Below are 26,902 nucleotides of genomic sequence, written 5' to 3'. Positions count from 1 at the left end.
TTTCAGGAGTTACTGAACTGTTTGTCTAAGCGTCCTCATTCAATGTGAAAATAAATGTACTTTTTAAAGTTATATTCAAATAAAAACAATATATTTTTTAAAGTTTCTTTTTTGTTTTTATAATTACAAAGTTATATAGTAACCCAGCCACAGGGGATGCACAAACCTGTGTGTTTCTTCGTGCAGATCCCAAGCCCAGATAAATGGGGAGGGTTACGACAGGAAGGGCATCCGGTGTAAAATTTTGCCAAATAAATATGGGGACAACAATACAAATTTCCATACTGGATCAGTCGAGCCCCGGGTTAACAACGACCGCCACCAGTACTGTTAGCCAACAGGGTGCTGGTGGAAATTGGGCTACTGTTGGCCGAAGAAGGAGAAGAAGAGGGGGGAGACGTGTCTGGAGGCAGGAGGAGAGGAGGAAAGTAAAGAGAGTGGAACTGAGGGTAGGAACTTTGAATGTTGGCAGTATGACTGGTAAGGGGAGAGAGTTAGCAGATATAATGGAGAGAAGGAAGGTTGAAATATTGTGCGTACAAAAGACTAAATGGAAGGGGAGTAAGGCCAGGTAGATTGGAGGTGGATTCAAATTGTTCTATCATTATGGCAGAATAATAGAAAGTGGCCATGATAACCCAAGGGTTTTGTTCTCTGTAGTTAATAAACTACTCGAACCCGCATCTGGTCCAACTACCTCTTCTACTGAAGTCTGTGAGGAATTCCTCCACTTTTTCCGTAACATAATTAAAGATCTAAATAATTCAACTAACATAAATATATCATCTGTTTATATCTCTCCCTGTTTTCCCACTCCATCCAGCTCCTTCTCTAAGTTCTCACCAGTCACTTCTGCGTTTGTTAATAACCTGCTTTGTAAGATGAGGCCGACTACTTGTGTACTGGACCCCATCCCCACCACACTACTTAAATCCTGCCTTCATGCCACAATCCCGACTGTTACAACAATAATAAACTCATCCCTTGACACTGGCTCCGTGCCACTCACTTTTAAAATTGCTTCTGTAACCCCAATGTTAAAAACGTCTGGTCTTGATGCTGACAATCTTAATTTCCGGCCTATTTCCCACTTACCTTTCCTGTCAAAAGTTCTTGAGCGTGTTGTAGCTTCCCAACTCACCAATTACCTAACCTCTAATAATTTGATGGAACCCTTTCAGTCTGGTTTCAGGGCGCAGCACAGCTGTGAAACTGCTCTGCTACGGGTAACCAATGATTTGCTTATGGCAGCAGACTCTGGACAAACTAGCATATTAATTCTGTTAGACCTCAGTGCAGCATTTCACACTGTGAGACATGACATTCTACTGTCCAGAATGGAGAACATGCTGGGTATCTCTGGCACTGCCCTCCAGTGGTTCAAGTCCTATCTGACTGACAGGCAAGAGTTTGTTAGTCTTGGCAACAGCAGATCCAACTCCGTGCCAGTCACACAAGGAGTCCCTCAGGGCTCTGTCCTTGGTCCTCTGCTTTTCTGTATTTATATGCTTCCCCTTGGCCATATTATCCGTAGTTATGGATTGGGTTATCATTTTTATGCAGATGATACCCAGCTCTACTTCAATGTTAAAAGTGGAACTTCATCAGAGCTTTCTCAGCTCACAACCTGCCTTAGTGAAATTAAAACCTGGATGGAGCAGAACTCTTTAAAATTAAATTGCAATAAAACTGAACTCCTGCAATTGGGACTAAAATGCAACTTAATAAAATGAGCTCCTTCCCAGTCCATCTTGGCAGTGATCTCATCAGACCTGCCTCTACTGTAAAAAATCTTGGTGTCATTTTTGATTCCTCCCTCACTTATTCCGCCCACATAAATCACATTAAGAAACGTTCTTACTTTCACCTCCGTAACATATCCCGTGTTCGCTCCTTCCTCTCCTTCTCTAATGCGGAGAAACTTGTCCATGCTTTTATCACATCCCGCATCGATTATTGTAATTCCCTACTGGCAGGTGCCCCTTCTAATCTTATATCACAGCTCCAGCTTATTCAAAACTCAGCTGCAAGAGTCCTTACTCGAACCAGCAGCAGCAAGCACATCACACCCATCCTGCTCCGTCTTCACTGGCTCCCTGTGTCCTACAGAATCGAATATAAAATCCTACTAATAACCTACAAAGCTTTAAATAACCTTGCACCAAACTACATCAGTGACCTTCTCCATCACTATGTGCCTGCCTGCCCACTAAGGTCCTCTGATTCTGGTAATCTTGTTGTGCCCCTCACTAATCTACACTCCATGGGTGACAGGGCCTTCAGCTATATAGCGCCCAGACTCTGGAATGACCTACCAAAATTAATCAGGTCAGCTGACTCCATGAATTCTTTTAAAAAACAACTCAAAACTCATCTGTTCAGGAAGGCTTTTAGCTCTACCTGACTTTATTACCCTTCTCTCAGTTTACTTCTCTGTCAAGATGCCAATGTAACCTGTATGTGTGTGCTAGACCATCAATTATGTTGTCGTTTTTTTTTTCAGAATTTACTGTCTTAATCTTCTTTATTTATTTATCTGGTTTGTACAATGCTATATACTGTATATTCTGCCATTCTTTATTGTATTCTGTAAGTGCCTTGAGCATGGGAAAGGCGCTATATAAATAAAATGTATTATTATTATTATTATTATCATGGTGTGGATGGGGTAGGAGTTATTCTGAAGGAACAGTATGTCAAGAGTGTGAAAAGAGTGTCAGGCAGAGTAATGATTATGAAGCTGGAAATTGGAGGTGGGATGATGAATGTTGTTAGTGCATATGCACTGCAAGTTGGATGTGCAGTGGGTGAGAAAGAAGATTTTTGGAGTGAGTTGGATGAAGTGATGAACAGTGTACCCAAGGGACAGAAAGTGGTGATTGGAGCAGATTTCAATGGGCATGTTGGTGAAGGGAACAGTGGAGACGAGGAGGTGATGGGTAGGTATGGTGTCAAGGAGAGGAATGAAGAAGGTCAGAGGATAGTGGATTTTGCTAAAAGGATGGACATGGCTGTGGTGAAAATGTATTTTAAGAAGAGGGCGGAACATAGGGTTACATACAAGAGTGGAGGCAGATGCACACAGGTAGATTACATCTTATGCAGAAGAGCTGATCTGAAGGATATTGAAAACTGCAAAGTGGTGGCAGGGGAAAGTGTAGTTAAGCAGCATAGGATGGTGGTCTGTAGGATGACGTTGGAGATCAAGAAGAGGAAGAGAGTGAGGGCAGAGCCAAGGATCAAATGGTGGAAGTTGAAAAAGGAAGACTGCAAGGTTGAGTTTAGGGAGGAGGTGAGACAGGCACTGGGTGGCAGTGAAGAGTTACCAGACAGCTGGGAAACTACAGCAGATGTAGTAAGGACGACAACAAGAAGGGTGCTTGGCGTGATATCTGGAAAGAGGAAGGAGGAAAAGAAAACCTGGTGGTGGAATGAGGAAATACAGGAGATGAAGTCCCAGGCCTCAGGAGGGCTACCAGCACAAGGCAGATTTTGCCCACGGCCAACAGTTCACCCCCAGGCACGACAGGCCCAGCCTCGGCCCCTTAGGACTTCCAGGCCGATGGAAGTCACAAAAATTTTCTAAGAAGTAGGATAGTCAGAGTGATGCAGAAAGTAGACACGAGTACAAGGAGATAAGGCGCAAGGTGAAGAGAAAGGTGGCGAAGGCTAAAGAAAAGGCGTATGATGAGTTGTATGAGAGGTTGGACACTAAGGAGGGAGAAAAGGACCTGTACCGATTGGCTAGACAGAGGGACTGAGCTGGGAAAGATGTGCAGCAGGTTAGGGTGATAAAGGATACAGATGGAAATGTACTCACAAGCAAGGAGAGTGTGTTGAGCAGATGGAAAGAGTACTTTGAGAGGCTGATGAATGAAGAGAACGAGAGAGAGAAGAGGTTGGATGATGTGGAGATAGTGAATCAGGAAGTACAACAGATTAGCAAGGAGGTAGTAAGGACAGCTATGAAGAGGATGAAAAATGGAAAGGCCGTTGATCCAGATGACATATCTATGGAAGCATGGAGGTGATTAGGAGATATGGCAGTGGAGTTTTTAACCAGATTGTTTAATGGAATCTTGGAAAGTGAGAGTTTGCCTGAGGAGTGGAGAAGAAGTGTACTGGTACCGATATTTAAGAATAAGGGGGATGTGCAGGACTGCAGTAACTACAGGGGAATAAAATCGATGAGCCACAGCATGAAGTTATGGGAAGAGTAGTGGGAGTTGGGTTAAGAATTGAGGTGATGATTAGTGAGGAGTAGTATGGTTTCATGCCAAGAAAGAGCACCACAGATGCAGTGCTTGCTCTGAGGATGTTGATGGAGAAGTTTTGAGAAGGCCAGAAGGAGTTGCATTGCGTCTTTGTGGACCTGGAGAAAGCATATGACAGGGTGCCTTGAGAGGAGCTATGGTATCGTATGAGGAAATTGGGAGTGGCAGAGAAGTACGTAAGAGTTGTACAAGATATGTACGAGGGAAGTGTGACAGTGGTGAGGTCTGCGATAGGAGTGACGGATGCATTCAAGTTGGAGGTGGAATTACATCAGGGATCGGCTCTGAGCCCTTTCTTATTTGTAATGGTGATGGACAGATTGACAGACGAGATTAGACAGGAGTCCCCGTGGACTATGATGTTTGCTGATGACATTGTGATCAATGCTTTTAGCTCCACTAAATTGAATTAAGTGGGTTTGAGAATATACAGTGCAACGTCTGGTAATGAAGCAATGATGACTTTATTTTAAAAACCTGCATAACTACACACTAACATCAGTTTTGTAACATGCTTTACCCAGTTCCAAGTTACAGGAAATGGGTATTTAAAGATTTCAAGGTAGAAACAAACTCCATCTGGTGTACCAATCCATTGCAGGGCGCAATCCACACAGACGTGACCATTTTAAAATCACCAGTTAACCTAAAACACAACTTTTGTATTTTGGAGGAAAACCAGTAGACCTGGAGAAAGTCTCACACAGACACAGGGAGAACTGAGCAGCTCTGACCGAGACAGTACCTCAGGTGGGGTTTGAACCAAAAACTGTGGAACTGGAAGGCAGCAACACTATTTTGCTACAATGTGGTGCATGAAAAAAATATAGATTTCCTTTCGGGTTCTTCGGAATCTAGGAGGTTATTGGTAGAATTAATTCACTAGGTCATATTGATCCCTAAGGATTGCTTTATATATTGCTATATATACAGTTATATATTGCTTTATATGAAATATTGCTTTTCATTAACTTTGGGAAAGTTTCCCCATGCATTAACAAATCATATTTAATTTTTACTATGTTCTTTGAGAACTGTGAGCTTAATGCTTCTGAATGTACACAAAAGGTATGAAATAATTGTATTATTTTCTCATACGAACACTAAACATTGTAATTTGCATACATTTATACATGCTTCAGGGGCCTTGAATGCTTGCAACTGATAGTGCTGAATGACTAAATAATTTTGCTCATAAAACTGAATGGCTGCCATGAATGAAAAAACTACTTGCTTAGCACACCATTTTACATCCAACATGTTGGGTTCAAATCCTCCGCCTGGTCATTGTCCATCTGGTGTTGTCACCATGTCGGCGTGAGTTTTTCTCTCACGTTCCCAAACACCTGTGTGTTAGGTTAACTGCCAATTTCTGTTCTTGGTGGGACAGGTCCCAGCTTCTCACGACCCTGAATTGATTTAAGCTGGATTTAGAATATCATGATAATTGCATTTATTTTTATTAAATTGGCTTCCACTTATTAGCTTAACACATTGATTAGACAATAATCACAAATAATGTACAGTAAGGCTGATTTAAAGAAAAAATATTGTGGGTGAAAGATAAGTGGTGAAAGAAGTTGCTCTAGAAGAATAAACAGCAGTCTTGTTTAGAACCTTCAACACATCATGCAGTGGGGGTTTCAGCAATTCTACTCAAAACATAAGACATGCAAAATCTTACTGTTGCATTTTGGTAATTGCAGTTTAAGTGGCATTTGTTAGGCAAAGACCAGATTTAGCACTCTTTCGTTTACACTTGTCCCTCAGCAGTTTAGTTTCTATATCTATAAAGATTTACTTTATTTAACCCTTCAGCAGCTAACCCTCACCCTGTAAGGATATAGTAGTTTAAATATCTATGTTATTGGTCTCACAGTGTTTTATGACTTACAACACAAAGACTTTCACCTTTCATGGCATTATCATACACCTTGACCTATTGAACAGTCTGGGGTTCAAATCTGTTAAGTAGCTTACTGTAGGTAACATTCACATACTATGAGCCCATTGATAATCCTGCAAAGACCCTGGGCACTCCTAGCATTCAGTGTAGCTGTCACAATTCCAGTCAGAAGGCAATACTGAGCCAGTGGATTTACTGTATATATCCATGTGTGACATATTTAATCCAAACTAAAAAGAAACCTGGTGTTCAGTAGGTATTGGAGGATTAGGCTGAAACTGTGTTCCATGTGGTTTTTCTTGTTATTTTAATGTACATTAGTAAAGCAAAGCTACTGCTGAATACCTTGAAGAACATCTTCAGCTGAAAACAAAACAAAACAAAAAAAAAACAAACCACAAAAAAAAACAAAAAAAACAAGAGACACACTAAATGTAGATGTTATGCATATATGTGTTTATTGAAAACAGTGCTTCTGTCACAATCAATGCAATTTTGGTAATACCACAGATCAGAGAATATAGCACTGGTTTCACAAAGAACACAGTAAGAACTGCTGTACATAGTGGGTCTTGTAAACAGTGCGCTTGCATTTTCTTGCAAAACATGTAAAGAAATAATTAAATATTACCATTATATAGTAGTAGCAATCGTTTAAATGTAGTTGTAAATATGGAATAAAAAATGGATTCTCTTTACATGATGATAAAGAAAGATTGGAACATCAGAAGAGCCAATTATCAGTGCTGCTAAAGCAGGGAAATGGGATGTTTTGTCACTAGAACAAATAACAAATATCCAATGGAGCACCTTGCTTTTAACATGTGACACATTTTAAAAACAATGTTAGCTCAAAATGTTCATTTATATTTTTTTTTACTTAATTATAAAACCAGCTTGCAGTGAGATACCCTGTATCATGCTTGATCCAAGCTTAAGATAACAAAAAAAACACTGAGCGATTTTTTTTTTTTTTTTGCCTTTTAGTGTGTTTTTCCTTCTGGTCATAGCCTTGCCTTCAGGTAGTTTCACATTTCAATATACTTTCTTTTCAAGCCAAGAATTATTGTACACAGAATTAGGATCCTACTTATTTACCCACTGGGTTAAATCAGGCCAACTTTCATTTAAAATATAAAAAACATGAATTCTAACAAAAACAAAAAATCTAAATGTCAGACAATTCAGTGCCAGCACTGAAAGATCGCCCATTCCGAATCTCATAAAAAAAGAAGCCACATGGATCACACAATGTACTGGAATGAACACAAGTCAAAAATATTGCAGTTTAAAAAAAAAAAAAAAAAGGGAAAAAATCTATACAATTAATATGGTTTACTCATTTGAGGGTTAAAATTAAGTCAAATACATTTTCAGTCTATGAATATCAGCTTTATAATAATCCAACTTTGTTCCCTGGGTACTAAAAAGGCCACATTCGGACACACAGCATGGAAATGAAGCAAAAGTTTCAGATAGCCACTCCTGGAATGCCAATTCGTTTTTTTCTCCAGTTTTGAACACTTTTGTGCACTTCTACCTGTCTGCTGTTAAGCAATTCAATTTGTAGGCAACTTACTCAAGATTTGTTCAGCATTACATTACAAATCAATACAAAGCAAATGAATATTTAATAAGCTTAACAACAATTCTGCAGATAAGGCTCCCTTCAACTAAAACAGTCCTTGAGCTCTTTAGCTCTCAGTCAGACCAGTTCCATAACACAGCACAAAGGAAGCTGCACAGTCTTCTGCCTTTGCAGCAGGAGGTTCCTTTTCTCACATAATGTGGACTTGGTTTTATAAAGCAGCTTACGATCAACCAACAGCATGCAATGAGCAAGGCAGGATTGAAGATGCTGCATTAGAAAGGGCAGGCAGCCTTTAGTGCTTTAACTCAGCCGAATGTTAGCCCTTGGTGTATAAATTAAGCACAAGACTAAGGTAGTTCAGTTGTTCACATTGGTTTTCAGTCAAAGGTCCAAATTTCCAGGTCTTGAATGACAAAGTCTTCTCTTTTTGATAGAGTTTCATTGTTGAACGTTTCACAGGGACTGCTGCAGCCTCGACATAAATCGGCATCCAGCCACAAACCAAAATGCCCCCTGCAAAAAGAGAAGGCAAATAAAACTTTATTACAAAATGTAGTGACCTGTTGGAAATGGTCCCAATTTTATTTGCAGAACCCTTTGCATGTTGTTTTGGACACCTGAGAAAAAGTATGTAGTCATTAGATGTGATCAAAAAATAACACTTTCATTGCCAGTTGTTAAAAAACACATGTATAGTATAAGGAGAGAGATGGACTATGAAATGGTAAGGGTGCTGGTTCAGTCTCCATAACTAACTCACTGTGTGACACTGACTGAACTACTTAACCTTCCAACTGCAACTGATTGAAAAACATTTGTGATTTAGAAGTCACTTTGGATACAAAAAAATTCAGCAACTTTACATAACTGGATTTCATCCCATATACAGCAGCATTTACATAAAAAACCTCAAAACAGTATGTATGAGATACAAAGAAAAGGTGAGGTTTAAAAATTGAAAATGTTCAGTTAGTAGGTTTAGCAGAGTAATTAAATTTGCTTGATGTTTATGTGATATAGCTCTTTTATCAGAAAGCACTTTATAAGGAGCGTTTTACAAAAGATTAATTAAATAATATACCTGATTAACTTCTGACTAATCAAGAGCAATGTAACAATAAAATAAAGTCTTAAAATTCGAGAATGGTGAAGTTTGAAACACAACTGAAAAAACTTGGGTGTCCTGCCTTGTGCCTGAGGATGCCAGCATGAGCTCCAGCCCCTGTAAAAACCCTAAAGTGGATTATACAAGTTTCATAACGGCAAAGTGAATGATTAAGATTTTACAAATTGCTGCATCCATAGGTCTCTTTGTAACTGCAACTCTAACAGAACTGGGACTGACAGCCATTACAATAAATGTATACCAGCTCTCCCCTTCAGCTTTTTCCTTTATCGAATTTGTAAGTTAAAACTGCTGAATTTAATTTTATTTTGAGAATACCTACCCTCCAGCTCCAAGTTGTAATGAATCCTTATCTCCTTTAATAAAATATGAATCCTCACCACTCCAATGGAAAACCTATTATTTGATTAAAAAAATGTTTAGTGTTTATTTTTCAAAGCTTTGGATGTTACAATTAACATTTTACACAATGGTCTTGTAAGTTACCTTAAGGTCTGTGTTAAAAGTGAATAAAAATGTTTCCCCTGTCCCATAACAGTGATCAGTTATTCTGAAAGGGGAAGATGCTAGAGCTCCAAAAACCTGCAGAAGAGATTGTTAAGAAAACAAAACAGTTAACATTATGACTGACCATGTGGATTTCACATTCCAGCAAAGGCCTAATGAATGGCTCTTAGCAAGAGGGCAAATGTACTTGTAAGGCAGCTATAAAAATGTTCCTGTGTCTTGTAATGTACAAGTAGAAGCCCCCTGGGGTACCCGTTATTATAGAATGTTTCATAAAATAATGCAAATAATGTTTGCTTTTTTTGATCATTTTCATTATATACCTTTAAACGTCCAATTACAATTGTCTTCAGGTTTATTCCTAAAATATATAGTTTCGAGAAAAAAAAAATCAATGCAACTGACAAAACGTATAAATGTGATAATATCTGTTGTAAATATCTTTATACCTGCCTGTCAGATATGAAGCATACTTCCAGAAGCATCTGGATAAGCTAGACCGTTTTTTCCATGTATGATGTTTTTATTTGTCATACAATTGAAAAGTAATAATGTTGTATAAAATCAGCTTTTTTGTTTCAGTTTGCTTGTGGACTTCAAACCATTCCAAAACCATTAAAATATCAAAATATATTTATAAGGAACAGCAGAATGTAAATGTCCATATGGGAATTATACCTGATTGTCCATGTCTTTGATCACTAGAATTACAGGACTGTCAAGCTCAGCCATGTTGCGATATAGAGTTTTTAGGCTGGTGCCATGTAGTACTGTGCTATATGCCAATCGCCATGGATAACCTTGAGTTCTTGCAGGCAGGTGTGCTGCCAACTGAAAGAGAAACACATTTTAGCACAACATATCCCTGCAATACAACAGTTCTAGGATAAAAACAAGACTATGTACTGCAAAAATAATTTTACACTCTAGAGCAGGGGTGGCAAACTCCAGTCCTGGAGTGCCGCAGTGGCTGCAGGTTTTCATTCTAACCATCTTCTTCATTAGTTTTTGCTGCTTCTTTTGCCTTAATTTTAATTAACTTTATTCAGGCCCCTTAATTGTTTCTTTTTCTTTAATTAGCTGCCAAACAATAATGAGACACAAAACAAGGTGCCACATGACCAGCTCACCCGTGCCCATCACACAATATCTGAAAATAAAGAAAGGTGAAGGTCTCAGTAAGGTTGATCTCTCAGGTCCCCAAAACATTTTGACGGTGTTCTTAGAAAAAACAGAAAATCAACAGTTATGGAAATGTCTGCTGTGTCAGAATGAGAGCAGCAACAAGCCATAGAATTAAATAATGAGTTTAATTAACAGCAAGAATTGGCTAATCATTAAGAAACTGGTTGGAGTGAAATTAGTTGGAGTTTGAAGCACTAATTTAGCTGGTCAACTGTTGTCTTGTTTCACATTTGATTTCTGTTTGGCTGTCATTTAATGAAGAAAATAATTAATTCAGAGCACCGAATCCTTAAAAACAGGGCTATTAAAATGAAAGGAAAAAGAAGTTAATTAGCAGTGAAAACTGGTCACTGATTAGGAAAAGGGTTAGAATGAAAACCTGCAGCCACTGCGGCTCACCAGGACTAGAGTTTGCCATCCCAGCTCTAGAGGGTGGACTACATCAAATACTTAAACAACTTTGTTTTTTAATTCCAAGTCAAATTGATTTCTTCACCAACATGGTACATACACAGTGTGTGTGTGTATATATATATATATATATATATATATATATATATATATATATATATATATATATATATATGCCACATGAAATTATGCTCCGAAGTTAAGAATTTTCTATACATTTTTAAAAATAAAACTTTCAGAATATGTCAATTTTTCAAATGAAGACAGTTGTCAAGTATTGATCTGCTTCTTGCAATTCTGTACACATTGTAAAATAGTTTATGCGTGACCCTGTGTCTGGATTCAGCGGGTTGGAAAATGGATGGATGGATGTTTTTCTTTTGTTCACAAATGACATTATGAGATGCAGCCATTTTAAAAGAACACCAGTTGTGCGCACTACCTCAGTCCTTGTCTTTTTCCACAACACATTTTCACCCTACAAGGTATTGTTTCCTCTCAAAAGACCAAATCACAGTAAGCTGTTTGTGTCAAGTGGTTGGTTTTATTTAGATTTACTTCCATATTTATGTGAGAACTCACACTAGAGAACAGAATATGTATCCTTATCTTGAGAACATTAGTACCAGGGATATGAGAAAAAATAATTATTTCCAGGTCGCTTTTGGTGTCACACGCATGCATTGGAAACATAGAAGGCATGTTTTCTTACATTAAATCTTTTGCCAAGGTTTTAGGTTTTTTATTTTACTGGTGGTACCCTGTGCCCCATAAGCTTGCTGGGCTAGCTATTTATTTTTTTCAATTTAAAGAAATCACTTAACTTTAGCACACAAATTTGCATGGCAAATGCATATATACCATGTACGTACTGTATGTATGAAGAAATAACTGAGTTGAAAAATATCAATCTTATCCTTTATTTTTGTCTATGATAAAATTAAAAACAACCAGAAATGAATGTGTAACATAGAAATGAAATAATTTAATGTTATGTTTCAATTTTTATCACCAAAAATACAGCAGAACAGTGATAAATGCAGTACAAGGTAACTAAGGGATGCACTTACACAAGGGGCAGAAAATCTCTCTGAGAATATTTATATTCATGTAACTGTTTAATTTAAAATATCCTAAATGACAACTTTCCATTTGTACCCTTTCGCACTCCAGTTATAAATTCAGAAGAGCTCAGACACTCTGCTTAGATAGCTGAATGTGATTTGCATGGCATCTAAAAGAAGCCATTATTTTAGGACCATGCACTTTATTTTAGGACCATGCACCTCTTTGAAATAAAACTGGTTAGAATGGAGACACAGCCATTTGATTTGTGTACCTCACTGTGTTAGGTGTAAAGCATTACAAATAAAACCCCGTCTATCACAGTGGAACTGCTTTTTGTGATTTGCTTCTGTAAACAAAAGTCACAACACAATTCCCTTTAAAGAAAGGATGAATTTTGGGTCAGATTATTCCAGACAATGCTCCTATAAATTAGCAGGGTCTATTACAACATATACAGTATATGTATACCTCCTGCTGATTAGTACACTCATATATACAGTATTTACTTTTACCAATATTGGAGAATGTTATTTTTAACAGAAACTTGGTTACATTACTCATTACTTACAAAATAAGTAACTTAATATTATATAATTATTATAAAATGTAAAAAGTTATTAACAGTGCATTAGTTTTTTTTCTTTTGTATAAAAACTGTACATTTCACTGGCCAGCATTTGTTATTAAATCCTAAGCCTATAAAAGAAGCTTCATGAAATTGAGAAGATGCACAAGTTACATTTGATATTTTTCTTGTGTTTTTGTAAATACAAGCAGTCCTTCATGTGCTTTGAAATAAATAACATCCATCCCCTTTATCCCTTCCCTATCACAAGTCCCCAAAATTTGCAGTGTGAGCCCTGATCACTGCAACAACAGACCACACAGTTTCAACACATCTATAGAAAATTGTTGGATTAAAACTAAATGGACACTTTAAGAACAGAAGTAATAATAAGTAAATGTACATGTAAAGCAACCTAAGGGGCAGGTGCCCTCCACGATTGTGAAAATGTGACATTTTAAGAACGGAAATCTGCTCTTAAAGTGTCACATTTTCACAATCGTGGAGGGCATACCGTGGAGGTATTCAACCCACAACTTCAAACGCTGAAGTCCAAAGCCTTAATCACTATGCCACACTGCCTGTGAATACGAAGAAGTTACTGTATTGCATCCCTCAAGTTACTTTTAACAGATTATCCCCAACACTGAATGTTACTTTATGTGACTACTATCACAGCTTACATTGGATAAGTGTCAAAAAGTAAAAGATAAATTAAATTGTACAATTTATGTGTCTCTGGGGTGGTCACCAATGACGCCTCACAGAACCAGTGTCCTGGTATTCGAATTACATATCTAGTTCTTACGTGGATGATGTTTGGTGTCTGTGTGGTCTTTCTTCCAAGTGCTCCAGTTTTCTCCCTATGTCCCAAAGATGTGATCGTAAATGGATTAACTAAACTGACCCCAGTGTGTGTTAGAATGTGTGTGGGTGTGTGTGCGCACCCGCGTGTGAGTGTGTGTTCTACGATGGACTTGTACCCTATTCTGGCTCTGCCCACACCATGATCTTAAATTGCATCAAGTCGGTTTGAGAATGTACATATAAATATTAGAGTAAACAGTACAAGCAATGTTGATTTCAGTTTGACATGTGCTCCAATAGACGGAGCTACAATCCTCGTCCGCTTTGTGTATGCTTTTACTTGGCATATTCTTGCCATGATTACATCAGTTTTCAAAAGATGTTTAAGTCAGCTTGAAACATGTCTGGGAGGAGTTCAATAGACTAATGCACCATTCAGTTCTGCTTCCTGCTCTGCACTTCAGGCTGTCAGGATAGGCTATAGATTTCAGCTCTCTATCACATGTATGGACATTCACAGTAATTTATTCGTGAATGCCTAGAGTCTCCATTTGTTTTTTAAAAACAGGAAAACCCTGCCAAAACAAACTTTAACAACATTTATGTACCAAAGCCAACAAGTACAGTATATTACTAAAAGAATCTAAGAAATAAATGTTGCCATTTATTCAGAACCCACCTTTTCGACATGAATATCATCTAATAGTGCACTTTGGTCCTTTAAGACTGGAAGAAGATCCTCCAGCTGTTCATCCTCATAGCTCCCACAGCTCTGTCGTCGCTTTGCCTCATTTATTGTAATAATCTGCAGTTTAAAAATAACGCATAATTTATATTCTTCTACATTACATTCTGTAAGAAAATACATATTTTCTTAATGCAAATATAACACAATAAAACTACAAGATAAATTATTGGTAGTGGTGCCTTATTTATGGGCCTTGGATGTTTTTCCCACCACTCATGTGGGTATTTATGCCGGAAACCATTTTCTTCTTACAGTTCCAAAGACTGCTAGATCTAAGCGTGATGCAAGTTATTCCACTATGGACTATCTTCCTAATCCGTGTTAGCTCCTACCTTGCATCCAATGCTGACCTCCTGAAATATGTACTACAGAGGCAGGTTCAAATAATAGTTAAATATATATAAATTTCCAAACCATAGAAGCTTATATTATTACATGAATTTACTTTCAACAAGTGTTTATAATGACTAGAACAATTGTAGTAGAAAATCAAGGACATAAGTCACGTATAGTAATTTGACTTCCATCTCCATTCTGCGGTTTTTTACTTGTATTGGGTTTTAACATTATAACTTTTATTGATATGCGCAGTTTTCTTGTTTGCTGTGTAAAATGCTTTGTGATAATGCTTGCTTAATGCAAAGCAAAAAACAATCACTAACTAAAACACAGTAACTTCTACTGCTTTATACCAAAGATCTGCTTCAATAACTTTTTTACAAAATGGATTTGATCTTTCTTTACATGTTGGGCCTTCAGCAGTTGCCCCTGCCAGTTAGATATGGGATGTAGTAATTGGAGCGTCTCTTTCACAGTATGCCTTGCAGCTGAATGGGTTATGATATTCAAAAGCCCCACTTTCTTTTCACAAAGTTATGAGGACAATTTTTTTCTTTGTAAATTCACAACTAGCCTAATAATTCTAAACAAAAATATAACAACATTTACAAAGGATACATTTGCTATTTTGATGTTTTTATATATGTTTATAAATATTTCTAAGAGATCATCCTGTAACCAGCAATTGCTTTTATAATGCTTATCAATACATTTTGCCTTAACACTCCTTGCTTTTCACATGGGAAACTTCATGCAGTGTGCTGAAGAGTTGGAAATAAACAAAAGTTAACATGGATAAATGCTAACACTGAAATGAAAAAAGAAGAGTATAACTAATGCCTTTGCAATCAGTCAGCTAGTGGATCTCAAAAGAAATAACAAAAAATAACTGCTAGTATTTTGTATACATTTCATATACTAGTAAATATCACATTCACACTCCCATTGCACACCTTTGCTTAAATATTGCCAGAGCAAAACACAAAAAAGTGATGAAATTAGTTTACTCTGACTGAAATAAAACATGCATTTCATATATTTTACTATTAAACACTTAAAAAACTGTAACAAGGACCCAGAATCTCTCATAGTAAATAAAAAAGTCCAACCTCCACAAAAGGATCTTTATTTTTATTTGCGTAATATACTATCTGGATATCAGGTAGCATCGGTCGTCCTTTCAATGTGAAAAGCGTTTTAGTTAGCAGCTGCTTTCCATGTCCAGTCATGCTTGCATCTTGTTTGCCAAGTGACACAGGCTGGCAATTATTTATATAGCCAGGATCTGACACATTAAGCTAGTGGAATAAGTTTTGTTTCTTTCTAAAATAGAAAGTAAATATTCCTGGAAGTGGTAGGGGTTTGGATGCCCATATATGGTTAGTACAGGAAATCATATTATATTACTCTTCAGAAGTGGTTCAACTATGGATGTGTAGGAAGTCAGTTATTGAACAAATGTTGACTACAGTGTGCCCCTGGCTACTTCTTTGCTAAATCATAAAGAAAATTACATATTAGTAGGAAACTGTAGAGGTTGGCCTGACATTTTCAGTATATTTGTTCTTGATTTTTTACTTATATATGTAAAACTATGCCATATTTCTTTATTCAGTTTAAAGATGAGTGCCTCGTGTTATGTGTTATATTTAAATATGCCACAAGTTCCTAATGTTTTAACCCTGTTCTTATACTGGTTTTCGATCTAAACTCAAATTTTAGAAATAGTGGATGATTATCCTTAAATGGAAGCTGCACACGCTTAACATATGAAGGGGGAAGGGAAAGCTGTAGAATTAAATCTTGGTCCCTATGTTCATGGGGTGTCTTTTATAAACACCAGACATTTAAAAACACAGATATACAAGGGTTGATACTGAAAATAAAAATGCTCTAAACAAGTGTGACGATGTGGGTTCAGCTCCATGCTCCCATCGGTTGTTTGGGAGCCCTTGAACCCAACACCGTCGGTAATGTCACCGATGAGCTAGACAGTGGGGCAATAAACAATTGAGCAAGAGGATGGTTATAGAGTGCAAAGTGCTTTTATTAAAACAAAACAAGTGTTCAAATAAAGTGCTGTGCAGTTCCTTCAATAAATAAATAAATAATCCATTAAATGAAAAGTGGAGGTTAAAATCAATAAACTCTTCTAAAAACCACGAGGTAAAACAGTACAGGAAATAACAATGTTAAAATCAAAAAGCCCAGTGTCTTCTGTCCTCTGGCAACTCCCCTGCTATACCCGTATGGGCGCTCTACAGGAGAATCGCCCTCCTTGCAGCTGTCCTTCTTTCTGCCTGCCTATGCTATTTGGATTGCCTCACCGATCCCTGGCTCCGGTAGGCTCTTCCAGCCAGCGACTTGGGTTCCACAGCAACCAGGGTGCTCATGCTGTGGAATACTCGCCCCAAGTCCGACTCCCGCTGCCTTCCGCGGAGAGTTATCCATCTACTGGTCACTCCCGCCCTGCAGAAACAACTCTGCGGGAGCGACCACTGCTGCTACACTTCGGGTGTCGGCCATACACCCAAGCTACTAGTACAGCTGCTGACAAGCCTGCACTCGCTCGCTCTCCCGCACCGACTTTCTCCTCCTGCTACTTCCAGCAACCTCCGTTTCTTTCTCTTACTTCTTTTCACCCCTTTAACCCGCTCGCGCTTCTCTATATATGTGGAGAGAACATAGCAGCTGCAGCCCATTAGCCACAGGAACAATCATGGATGTGGGCAGTTTCCCACCTGTGCTTGCTACAACCACCACGCCCCCTCCTCAGCCGCGAGCGCGGCGATTATTTATTTAAAATAAAAACGGCCTTTGATGGAAGAGCTGTGGACCCATAACACCACAACAAGGATATCCCGAATGTTCAGGTTTATAGTGTCATAGCATGTTATTAAAGGTATTCATTTTCTGAGCGTTTCTCTTCTCTTTTCAGATGTCATCTCCTAACTATCTTCTATCAGCATTATATACATTTCAAATGTTACAGGTAACTGCAGAGTTCTTGGAGTTGAATATGGATTTCCAAATATGGATTTCCACCTGTCAGGTGGTTCAATCCATGGTGAAAGGAGTGCAGTTTAATATTTCTCATACTATGATAATTTTAACTTTTCTTGAAATTTGTGAATAGTCTAGTTATATATTTTAGAGAAAGAGCTGAACTATAGTATTCAGATTGTAGGCTAGAGGTTTCACTGACAAGGTGATCTACTACACTCAACTGATACTTCCTCTGTTTCATGCAATTCTATCTATTTTTTGCTCACCCACATCCTCTCACACTGAACCAATTTAGAACATGAAAACTCTACATAGACAGTGACTGGGTCAGTATTTGAGACACTTAGGAGCTTTGAGATACTACTGACAAGTCCCAGGTCAATTGCCAATTGTAGAAAAAAAAAACACTTCAGATAATGAACTACAGCATGATTCTTTTATTCAGACTGACTACACACAACATAAATAATCCCCCATCATGGATGTTGTTAAAAAATAAGATATATTTCAAAGGCTTCAAATGCTATGTAGCAGCCACAAAAATTTTAACTTTTAATTACTAATGTTGAGAAGTACTCATTAACTGTGAGGGTTAAAAGAAAAACTTACCTCCCAGCTTTTGGGGACTGGGTCACTAAAAAAATTGTCTATCATGTCAAGTTCCTCCTTTTCCACGATAATAAAGCCTTGCTCTTTGGCATCCTTGCCATAAATCTCTGGTGACCACTGAACAAAAAAAGTGTAAAGGTGATCCACTCTGAAAAGAGAATTATTAAATACATTTTAGTGTTTTTTTATCTTATCTTACCACTAATAAGCACACATTCATTTTAAACTAATTTCCCAACTCATATATTTAAATAAAATAGAAAATTCTACCCATTTTAGCCAGAACAAGCAGCTAAAATTTATTTTTATTTAGTTAAAATTAAGCAATACAGACAGGTTCACAAAAATCAAACTGGTTAAGTTTCACCCAAGCAGAAATAAAGCAGATGAACTAAAAATATAAAAAGAAAACCAAATTCACATCTGCTTATTATGACCAATTTCCATCAGCTTTCTTCATGAATGGGAAATATCAAAAACAGAAAGCAGGATGTCTACATTACATGTGTTTTCTTTAGGTATTCTGACGTTTTTCCATACTTTTAAGACCTACTGGTCAGGTTGAATGGTAACTCTGTATTGACCCTGTATGAATTAGTGTGGTTGTATGAGTTTTCGCTGTAATAAAATAGCCTTCCTTTTAGGATTGTTTCCTCCAATTTAAGGTTTGGGTCCCCCAATCCAGTTTTGGAAAAAGTAAATAAACGGAATTCATTAATAAAATCAATAGTCTATAAATTGGCACGAAGAAGCAAACATGAAGTGGATTATGATCAATTATTTTTAGAGTTTCCATATGCAATCATGAAGCTTTTCAGTTTGGTAATAATCATATCATTATGTATTTTAGGGGGAAAAAAACAATACAATAGGTGCTTCCTAGGAGATAAACGTTTGATACTAAATAAGGTTATTAGAGAAAGTCATTGGTCAACCTTTTCCAGTAGCTGAAAAACACAGCAATTAAAGAGAAAATCCCACCTATTTTATTCTCAACTGACAATTAATGTATAGATCAGACTTTACTTTATGCATGAGATGTCAGAATTAGTAAAAAGTTTGCAATTTGTAAAAACAATGCAAAACCTCTGCGTTTTCCACCTGTTAATTCACAATGTGCTCTTTATAAAATTCTGAAAAGTTTCAGGGTAAAACTATCTTCTTTTTTAACTACCAATTTAACAGTTTATTATAAAATTACAGGTTACATCATAGGGAAAAACAAATTCCCATAATGATGCCAGAAGTATGGGATGGTTTCTCACTGTCCAAGCAGCTACACAAGAACATGTATTTTAAGAATTTACTGAAATAAAATGGTTATTCATATATCCAATAAAAAGGAAAAAGACAGTAACATAGACTTCAGTAGTCACTAATTTCCTTCAAATACTTACTCTCCAATGCTATAAGCAATGCCCATTGTCACAGATATACACAAGCTTTGCTCAAGATGAAAGCAACAAGTTTCCAGTTACCCAAAAATGTGAAGGGGTTGCTTCTTCCAAGCGCTTTTATAGTAAAACATTTCAGCTAAGATAAGCTATTTAGTAGCATTTACCAAGGGGAACAGTTAATCAAAATGAGTCAGTCATTTGTAGATGATTATTAACTTGAGTTGTACACCTTAGCAGAAGATTATTCAGGCTCATCAGTAAGAAATCACGTAGCACTTCTAACTGCCAAGTCACAGAGTATAGCAGCCAAAATGTGCTGCTTCATTCATTTAAAAGGTATTGAAATCCATCCATCTATTATTGAACATGTTTAATCCAGTTCAGTGTCACAGGGATCAGAGACTGAACTCAGCACCAGTCTACCGCTGGTCATACATGCATATTTTATATTATATATATATATAGTGACTGACGGCCGGCTCCCAGGCCCAGCCGGGATGCCCCTTCGATGTGTATTCAGGGGGAGCTGCCCTGGATGGTGCAGTACCTCCCCCTTGACGCTGGATGGCTGCCCCCCTGCATTGGAGTGGTGCCTCAGTCTCTTGCAGGGCTTCATGGGAAATGGAGTTCTCCACAGCCCTGCTGGGGTCTGGGGTGGCCACCAAGGGTCCCTCAGCCCACCTGGACTAATCTTCAGCCCTACCCGGGAGTGCAATTGCAAACAGGTGATGAAGCACCTGGAGTACTTCCTTGTGGGCCATAAAAGGAACCAGCAACCACCACTCAGTGGCCAGAGTCAAAAGGACAAAGGAAGGAGGACAAAGCTCTGGAGGAGTGGTGGGGAAAGAGAAAAGAGAGAAGAGTGTTTTGGTGGTGCTAAGTGCTGTACTTGGAACTATGTATTGCCTGTGGGGTTCACGGAGAAGACGTGCCCCAAAAACAAAACAAAAAAATCTCAAAAACAGAAATATTGAATCCCCTATCAAATGAATGCAATTGTTTGCATGATTTATAAATCAATTACAGAGACTTTCTTGGTATAAAATAATCTTTAACTATCAAGTCTGATATATGGCTCTTTAATAAGAAACAAACTATTCACCTCCATACCATGCTACAGTAATTTTGATTTTGTATCATAATTAACTTGGTATCAGGTTACTAAATGTGTAATGATAACATGGGCTACCAGGCAGTCACTTTCTCACTTTACTTTAAAATATATATTTACTTATTAAACATGTCATTCATTTTTGCTGTACTTCAACTCTTTTTTTCAAGATTTATATTAAGAGAACCTTAAAGACAGGCAATGATACAAATTTTGAATAATAAGCTATTTATCTGCAGATACTGGAATGCAGATTGCCAAAGTATCTTCAAAATGATAGGCCTTGTGATGATGTAGATCAGAAAATATTAATGTAATTTTCCCTGAGGATAATGCCAGTGTAAATTCTGTAACTGCTCTTTCAGAATGAGCTGAAACCTGCCCTTATCAAGTAAGATGCAGAGATCCAAAGCATTTAAGTAATATAAAAAAATCTTGTCAGCTACAAGAAACATGAAATGGTTACACTGAATAATTAAAGGTTTTAATAATTAAAGTGGTAATGATCCTATGCAATGAAAATGTCCCTATACAGCAAATTATTGGAAAAATGACATTATCTGAGGTTCTGTAAGAGTCATCTTTAACTAATCTCTTGTGGATGTCTACTTCTTCACTAACAATCTGTTTCTTTTTTTTGTATGGCAACACATGAGAAAAATTATAACAGGCAGCAACAAGGCATGTCAGCATACATCCATTTTAATATTTATCTTATCAATACAGTGCCATTAGCATTAAGGTGTATTCATACCAGCCAAAACAAGTACAGACATGAGGGAGTTGAGGATGGGTAACAAGTCTATTACCAGGCAAGCACATACACCAAGGCATATACAGTAAGAAATGTCAGCTGATCTGATGTAATGTTTCATCAGGGAAGAAAAAAAAAAATCAGAGTCCCCAAAGGAAACCTACAGAAATATGAGGCAATTTTGGACACTCACACAGATGCCTTCCAGGCTGGTATCTAATCTGGGGTTTATAAACTACAAGGATGTAGCACTGCTATGTTCTTTTTCTTAATAGTTTAGTTTTGGCTGTTTCTGGATTATTAAAAATAATGTCAGTTCCTGTATCAAGATCTGTGCTGAGCATACAATTAAAATATTTTCTAATGAATGTGTAGTGTAGTGCTTAAATGTTAAAAATTTTATTTTTTATTTGTTCCTCAAGAATATCATAAAAATGTTATGTACTGTATGGGATTATTCTAATATTGACCAAACAAAAGAGTGCAAGTAATTAAAATGAAAGTATATGCCTCATTGAATAGTGCATAATACTTCAACACCAGTGGCTGATATAGTAATTATTTCTTTTGCATTGGTACAGAGGATGAAAATAGTAAAACGCACAATAACATCTTTACAAAACATGTCAAAGTCCTTATGACTAATGTGAACAGAATTTGAAAAATTTCCTGTCCAGCAAACTACATGATTTAAAAAAAATGTTAAACACAAAGAAAAAAAATTACAGTACTACCTTTAATTTCCACTGTTCATTCACCCATCTTGTTTTAATCACCCTGGCATAAAATCTGCATATTAACTTCAAGTCTGTTCTTGTACAGATCATTGCCAAAATGTAGTTCTATTTTCAAAGTTAAATTTTGAGTAGCACATTTTTTAAAGTTGATCATTATACACTGCCCTAGTTATGTCCCTGTTTCATTAAAGGGGTAGTGCAAGGATGGCTTCAAGAAATAAAGAACTGCTAGTCAGGATAAGTGTGAATGGGAAAAGCAGAATTTTGTCTGGCCTGATGCAGCCCTGTATAGTATTGAGAAATAATCAAGAAAGACAGAATTTAAAAGGCAGCATTTATTTTTAAGTTTTCAATCAATATTGTGATTTTCAGATATTATGGACATGACCCGACAAAGAACACAGAGATAATCACCTAAAGCATTTAGATCAGCTTTTCAGGCAGATACTAAAGATACAACTAAATGGTAAATATGATTCTCCTTGGCACGTAAGCCTGGGAAGATACAAAAGCTACATAAACAGGAAACAGTGTAGGCAGATAGCATTCAACCAAAATGTCACAAATAATACTGATCCAGGTTTATAAGGTTTTAAAACAATTAATTATTTGTTATCTTTATCTGGTCTCTCTGCTCCGGTATACATACACTTAGTTAAATAAAGCTTAAGTTAAGAGCAGCTAGAGCCAAAATACTTTCTTTTTCAAAAAATGTGAAACAAACCTGAAGAGTGAGCATTCTGTGTCTTTACTCTATCAACTGTCACAAAACCCACTTCTGATAACTGTTTTTCTGCTTGACAATTTCAAATTCTGGTTTGAACTCAGTAATTTGAAAATATTTCTTGCTTTAAGCAGCCGGATTTCCATTTTCCATTTTTTTAATAGAATAAAATGCTGCGAAATAGGTTAAACATCCTGTAGAACTTTGCATTTAAGTACAGTTCTTGTGGTTGCATGTTTTTGTTCCAACCACTTTCACAATCAGCAAGTCATTTTACCTGTACCCGACTTCATTGTTTAATTAGTTGGTCTTGTTTTTATCTTTTCTTATTCCACATTTAGAAATGAGCAGTGGTGCGAGATTTACATTTATAAAAAATTTAGAAAGGTGTGTATTTTTGCCATAGCTTTAAACGTTTAACTGTTTTGTCATTTTTCCTTAGCTTGATTGTATCCTAATAATGACAGTTAACAACAAGAGAAGGAGACTCCAAAGCAAATAATGCCAAATGCTGAAAAACTGCATCTGTTTTAGTGTTAGAATCTTAGAAGTGTAGTCAATAACAATTAAAGGCTAAATAATTAGAACATATGGAAAAAGAGGAATGAAAATAATGCTAATGGCAATGTTAAAATCAAGATTTAACAAAAAAAGAAAGAAAAAAAAAAATCACGCAAAGTTGTCTCCATGTAATGTATAGTGGATTCTGAAAGTATTCAAAACCATTCACTTCCTTCAAATTTTGCTAGGTTGCTGCCTTGATCTAGTAACATCTTTCCCCCCTTGTGAAGCAGCACTCAACACCCCAGGATGACAAAGAAAAAACATGACTTTAGAAATTAAAGTAAATAAAAAAAGCTGATAAACCACATTGACACATTTTCAGACCCTTTACTCCGTACTTAGTTGAAGAACTTTTTGGCAGTGATTCCAGCCTCTGGGTATGATGTGACAAGCTTATCAAAGTTGGATATGGAGATTTTCTGCTATTCTTCTTTGCAGATCTTCACAGACTCTAACGTTGAATGGGGACTGTCGGCAGACAGCTATTTTCAAGTTGCTCCAGAGGTTCAAATCTGGGCTCTGGCTGGGCAACTGAAGGATATTTCTAGGGTTGTCCCTAAACCACTGCTGTAATATATTTGCTTTGTGCTTGTGGTCATGGTCCAGTTGGAATGTAAACCTCCAGCCCAGTCTGAGGATCAAAGCACTCTGAACCAGATTTTTATTAAAAATATTTCTCTCTCTCTCCTTTGCTCTATTCAGCTTTATCTTAGCCCTGACTAGTCCCCCAGTCCCTCCACTGAAAAACAACCTCACAGCATATTGCTGTCTTCAACAAGCAACAGTGTTGGAATAGTTTTGCACATGTGATGAGTGGTGCCTAGTTTAAACTTGGCATCATGATAAACTTGGTTTCATCAGACCAGTAAATCTTGTTTCTCACAGAGTCCTTTAGGTGCATTTTTTCCAAACTCAAAGGGGGCTTCCATTTGTCTTTAACTGAGGAGAGGCTTCTGTCTAGATCTGTGAAGCATTGCAGTGATGATTTCCTTATGGTAATTTCCCCCATCTCCACACAAGTTCTCTGTTGCTCAACCAGGTTCTTAGTGACCTCTCTTACAATGGTACTTTCTCCCCTTATTGCTCAGTTTGGCTGGGTGGACAGCTCTAGGAAACATTGTGGTTGTTACAAACTCCTTTCACTTAAGAATTATGAAGGATACTATGCTCTTGGGAACTTCAGATTTTTTTTTGCTATTCTCCAGAACCTTTGCCTCAACACAATCTTTTCTGTAAGTTCTGCAGTCAATTACTTCAAGCTCATGGATTGTTTTTCACTCTGAGGCATATAGTCAACTGTAGGACCGTGTGCCTTTCCTAAACATGTCCAAACAACTGAATTGACCACCGGTGAGTTCCAAAAAAAATCTCAACAATGATCAATAGAACTGGATGCACCTGAACCAGTTTTCAAGTGTCATATCAAAGGGTCTGAAAACTTTTATCTAAGTGATATTTTAGTGTTTTATTTTTAATAAATTTGAAATAATTTTCCAAGTCCAATTTTTACTTTGTCACTCGGGCAATAAGTGTTAAAAATGAATTTAAATGATTTTAGTATAAAGCTAAAATACAGGAAATTGTGAAAAAAGTGAAGGGGCCTAAATACTTTTTGAATCCACCATACACACCTACTTTCTGCATTACAATAAAAATTGAGCAAACCCAGTTTTGGGATTGATATCAAAACACAGAAACCTCTACTTGCTAAATTAAGGTAAGAGTCAAATTTAAAGCACATAGTTGTTGAGACAAAAGGCACAGTGTGTCCAGGACTGAAGTCTAGAACGTTTACTGTATAACATGCAGATTAACAAAATTTCAGCATGTCTTGCACACTGCAATCAATGTTACCAAAGAGATACCACAGGTTTCCTTAAAATCACTGGTCCTATACGGCAGTGGTCCCCAACCTTTTTGACAGCAAGGACCACTTTATTAGATGCAAATTTTTCCACGGACCGGTCGGGGGGGACACTTTTATACACAATTTACATTACATTTCTATTATTATTAAGCAGTTCGCATACGTTTGCAACCCGAGATTTTTCTTCTTTTTTTGAATATAACAAAGACATATGCTTTGCATTTGCCATTCCAACAGATTGCACATCACAAACATTAACACTGTTATCGTTTTTTCCGTGTCTGCCATATTCTATAGGAGGGTAACAATGAGTTAAATTCCAATGGATGTTTTTCAAATGATGACAAGCAATAAGCAAAAGGTATCACTGAAAACCACAGAAAACAAAAACAGCAAAAAAAAAAAAAACAGTACGAGGAAAGTTCAAAGAAAGAATTTTTTTTTACAATGTTTCTGTTTGGGGATCGTTGTGCAAACGTGCACATCTGAGCTGTGACCACAGATCTAACTGCTCTGTGGATGATTCATTCAGGCATTTCAAGGTCACTTCATTGTAATGAAAGCATCTCCTGTTACGGCAGGTGCTGCAGGCTCGCGATGAGTAGATGAAAGCACATCCCGCAGGACCTTTTCTAGTCTCGAATGAACCTCAGAAATCGGCGATCCAGCGCGACATGTATCACCTGTATCACTTGCACCTTCGCTCCCGTTTTCACTCTCGACTGGAGACGAAACAACGGAGCGGGGTCCCAGGAGATCTGCGCCTTCGTCTGCCTGTTCCAAGTCAGGGCCGGATGTCTGTCCAGACTTTGAAGCAGCTTTAAGTTTCTTTTCCGGTTCTTTCTGACTTTTCTTCTTGTTACTCATGCTTGTATATTGTAGTGGAAGTTCCTTGGTCGGGTTAAATACAGGATACCTCTAAACAATGTGAAATACGTGGGAAATTAAAGCCGCTGCAAGCGGAGCTCTGCTTCAGACGTCCATCTCCTGTAACGGTCGAGACCAACTGAAATGAAAGCATCTGCTGAATGTACTTCGTAGTAACGCGATTTCTATAGACTCGTGTCATACTGGGAAACTATCGGGACCGTAACAATACTTTGTTGTAATACTCTCTCCTCTCTCTGCGCCGCTGCAAAGCCCCGCCCACCAAGAGTTCTGAAAAGTCTGAGTGAGTCTCCATTGCCGGCAGTTCTCTCGCGGCCCGGCTGTCAGACGGCTGCGGCCCGGTAGTGGGTCGCGGACCGGTGGTTGGGGACCCCTGCTATACGGTACTTATAGAATTGGAACTTCATTGTCTTAATTTTTCTACATAAACAGTCATTAAATGAAGACTAAACATTGTAAGACCTACCAAGCTGTGTTCTGTTCTTAGCTCAGATGGTACATATTGACAATATTAGACAAAAAATACAAATTCCAATCTCTATAGTGTAAAATGTTTAGGCTAGCTCTGTCATGATAAAAAATAAGTTTAAATGCAAATGTAGCTTTTCTGAAGCAGTTAATACTAAGTGTGGCAGAAACTGATATTATATTTTATTTATATATATTATATATATATATATATATACATATATAGTAACTATCTTACAAAAAGAGCCCA

The 26,902-nt window shown here is 37.4% G+C and overlaps 1 protein-coding gene across 6 annotated transcripts in view; it reads right to left on the bottom strand.

The window, feature by feature from the left end:
* Nucleotides 1-6,619: 6,619 nt before the first annotated feature.
* Nucleotides 6,620-26,902, bottom strand: part of LOC114648559 (nuclear receptor coactivator 7-like) — a 193,516-nt gene continuing 173,233 nt past the window's right edge. For 5 of the 6 annotated variants that reach the window (XM_051924804.1, XM_028797654.2, XM_051924803.1 and 2 more), the window contains 6 exons: nucleotides 18,143-18,290; nucleotides 14,120-14,245; nucleotides 10,083-10,235; nucleotides 9,384-9,479; nucleotides 9,220-9,293; nucleotides 6,620-8,284 (listed from right to left, as the gene is read on the bottom strand). In XM_051924804.1, the coding sequence (XP_051780764.1) occupies nucleotides 8,149-8,284; nucleotides 9,220-9,293; nucleotides 9,384-9,479; nucleotides 10,083-10,235; nucleotides 14,120-14,245; nucleotides 18,143-18,290 (733 nt within the window). In that variant the 3' untranslated portion in view covers nucleotides 6,620-8,148. Of the gene's footprint in view, nucleotides 8,285-9,219; nucleotides 9,294-9,383; nucleotides 9,480-10,082; nucleotides 10,236-14,119; nucleotides 14,246-15,636; nucleotides 15,791-18,142; nucleotides 18,291-26,902 lie in introns of those variants that run through there. The other variant, XM_028797656.2, reaches the window with a different exon arrangement.

Source organism: Erpetoichthys calabaricus, chromosome 3 (genome assembly GCF_900747795.2).
Source record: "Erpetoichthys calabaricus chromosome 3, fErpCal1.3, whole genome shotgun sequence".
Lineage (NCBI taxonomy): Eukaryota > Metazoa > Chordata > Cladistia > Polypteriformes > Polypteridae > Erpetoichthys > Erpetoichthys calabaricus.
This window is presented reverse-complemented; position numbering and strand designations above follow the sequence as displayed.